At 34.4% G+C, this 3,023-nt stretch overlaps 1 protein-coding gene across 1 annotated transcript; it reads right to left on the bottom strand.

Moving 5' to 3' along the window:
• Nucleotides 1–290: 290 nt before the first annotated feature.
• LOC129566152 (uncharacterized) lies at nt 291–2,776 on the bottom strand. The gene is made up of 5 exons (XM_055441793.1): nt 2,757–2,776; nt 1,507–1,563; nt 1,225–1,333; nt 912–1,150; nt 291–816 (listed from the first exon to the last, which is right to left on the bottom strand). The coding sequence occupies exons 1-5, from the start codon at nt 2,759–2,761 to the stop codon at nt 402–404; spliced, it is 825 nt and encodes a 274-aa protein (XP_055297768.1). The 5' UTR covers nt 2,762–2,776; the 3' UTR covers nt 291–401.
• Nucleotides 2,777–3,023: the final 247 nt, after the last annotated feature.

Raw genomic sequence — 3,023 nt, 5'->3', positions numbered from 1 at the left:
TAATGTGTTTATCATTCGGCAATAATGTCTGATAAAGTAAATGACTCAGTGGGTATGGAATGTCGTTCTCTCAGATGTTCTACCATCGGTTATTCAATAACAAAACACGTTGAGTTGATAAAAATAAACCATGGCTGAGACGATAACGTAATGTATGCAGTTTGTGGCGTATTAATTCCCATAAGATTGGCTGTGATTACGAAGACTGGATAATAATTCGAAAATAGAGTATTTGTCATTGAAATTCTCAATGATTCCATTAATAATGCTAGAGTCTGGTACACAGAAGCTTGTAAAATTTTCGTATTTCATTTATTCTAAATTCATGAATACATATATTTATATCCGTCCTTTTCCAATTCAATCAACATATATATGTCCTCGATTCAATTTAAACCCAATTAATTGTTTTCATCTCGTTCGTACTTCGTTTCAATTTGTTGTAGCCTACTCTCTTGTGTTGCATCCTGTGCTGCTTTGGTTGCCAATTTTGTTGCTCTGTACATGCCATCCACGCCGATATCGTTGGGCACATATTTCAGTCGAAGTGTCAAATCTTGTCGCATTCGAATCTCTTTGTTGACGCCCATACTCGTCTCTAGATCCTTGTTCAATTTGCCGGTGTGAACGCTGCGAAACGAATTCTCGCTCATATTTCGCAACGACCGGTCGATGAATGTGATGAGTGGAATCTCGTCAACGCAAATGCACACCTTTGTGAATAGACCTTTTGGGATTCGTTGCATGGCCATTAAAAAGCTATACAGTTTGGCATGGTTTAATTTTTGTCGACGCTCCACTTTTCCGTACGAATTTCTATTAAAATGAAATTGCAATTAAAACGATTGATTAGATTAGAATGGAATCGATGTTCTGGCCATATTACACTTTAAAAATGGAACCATACTTACAGTGGATGGTTCTCGAGGAAGTAAACGGCATATCCTGCTTTAGCATCAAGATTTCTTGGATGTTGGTAACCTTGAACGTAAACATTCACGTATCCATCGTCTGATTCAAGGAATTCATAGTCGCCGTATTTAACGATTTTATACCGTGATGGCAAAAAAGTTTCGACAACCAATTCTCTGACACATTCAATGTATGGGAATGGAGGCAAATTCTGTTTGCGCAATCCCAATCGCGGTCGCTGAAATTAGAAACAGATTAATAAATGTATGCCGAATGTTGAACGATTCAAATATTGAAACAAATCAAAATTACCTCTTCAGTTGCGAATCCAGTTTGCAAGATTAGATTTGTGTTTGGTATCAGTTTACTGGTGACTGCAGCTTGACTTTTGAGCACGGGCTGGGCTTTGAATAACACAGAGCTGAAAGATAAATACAATGATTATTGCAATTTGCTTCAGTTTATATCCAAACCAATTGGATTGCATTGTTTATCAATGCATTCAACACACGTGCCTAAACACAGAAACACAAAATCCATATGCACTTTTCACAGTTCTATTCATTATTCAAACTGTTTTTAATAATTGCTTACCATTTTTTAATCGTTGAAAACGTTGAAAACGTTCTCCGGCACAAATTGAAAGCCATTCTTTAATGATATGTGAAAAAACGCAAACTAATTTAAAATATTTTGTTTCTTCACTCAGAATATGTTTGTTATGAAAATTTGAGGTTATGTCATATTTTATATGTCAATGCTTTCATTCGTGACAGATAGTGACGTTTTTCAGAATCGGAGGTTCGTTCACATTATTCGTTGCTATTTGAAAATTAAACTGGCTGAACCATTATTTTGATGATATATTTTAACTCTATTTTGAAATGCATTGAATTTTCAAATTAATCGAAAGAAAATTGAAAATGAACTGAGACATTTTCTGAGGAACACATTTTCATAGCTGAGTGCAATACAACTTGATCGATTTATGAAAAAATGAACAAAGTTTCGTCTTCGATTTTGTATGCTATCTGAACATTCAACGAAAGTGGGTGAAACGGTCAAATAAGGAGTGATCGCATGCTTCTAGGAAATATTTAACGGCCAATAATAATTGAACATTGAGAGACATTCAATGCAAAAAATAATCTTATCTAATCGATTTTACAGACGAGGTGCAGTTTAACTATTTTTTTGATATTTTGATCGTGTGATTTTTTCAGTGGAGAAGATGGAAGAATTTTAAAATTAGTTTGTAATTAGTTTACTTTGCAGGCACTACTACTAAAAATGTAAAAAAAGTCCTGGAATATTTTAGATAACCCAAAAGATAATAAATTCGAATACATTTTAAAATTTGCAAAAAAAAAATCATGATCGCGTTTAACAAAATTCCGAAATTCATAGCCAACCCACTTGAGATTGTGATCATCATTTCCGGCACAAGCAATACAGTAAATTTTGTGCCTAATAAATTTTAATCTAATCGATATTGAAATCTTTGATTATATTTTCACATACTCATTCCTTTTCGTTCAATCGATCGGTGTTTCTGAATATAAAAAGAAACTCTGATGTGAACAAAAATCAGTGCGAACCGCTTCTTTTGCTACGAGTTTCACGTTCATGGGTCTTTCAAGAACGAATTGAAATGTTGAACACCGACTTCTTGTTTGTTAAGAAACAAATTTTAACTTACTAAAACGATATCAGTCACATGAAGAATCTCGATTTCATATTTTCTCTGTTCCCAAAATGTTGTAGAAAAAACGTCACAACCCTTCCGAAGATAAAAACAAAGCAAATGTGGAGAAGTAATTCATTTCAAACATTCATTATTTTACCTCATTTATTTACTTTATCAATTCCAATCCGCGCTTCGCTGAAAAAGCTCATTTGTCTACTACAGTTCTATTGACTAGATCGAGAGGAGAGTAAGTTCATCTGACTTTGTTACGAAAGAGGAGAGTAAGTTTCTTTCGACTCAAAAATGGTTAAAGGCGAGTATGTTCTTTTTGGCGGTTTTCCACGGTTTCCGCGGAACTGATAAGAGATAACAACTTGGTGTCTTCGGCAAAGTTGTAGCACTCGAAGTCTTCTATAACATTGCT

The sequence above is a fragment of the Sitodiplosis mosellana genome, unplaced genomic scaffold, assembly GCF_009176505.1.
Source record: "Sitodiplosis mosellana isolate CC-2019 unplaced genomic scaffold, AAFC_SMos_1.0 Smas_scaffold_3, whole genome shotgun sequence".
NCBI lineage: Eukaryota > Metazoa > Arthropoda > Insecta > Diptera > Cecidomyiidae > Sitodiplosis > Sitodiplosis mosellana.
Note: the sequence above shows the minus strand (reverse complement) of the source record. Positions and strands in the feature narration are given on the sequence as shown.

Coding starts and splice junctions, on each gene's coding strand:
- LOC129566152 (XM_055441793.1), bottom strand. Junction 1,151..1,224: donor CTGGATTCGCAACTGAAGAG/GTAATTTTGATT, acceptor TTCTAATTTCAG/CGACCGCGATTGGGATTGCG. Junction 817..911: donor TTCCTCGAGAACCATCCACT/GTAAGTATGGTT, acceptor TCATTTTAATAG/AAATTCGTACGGAAAAGTGG.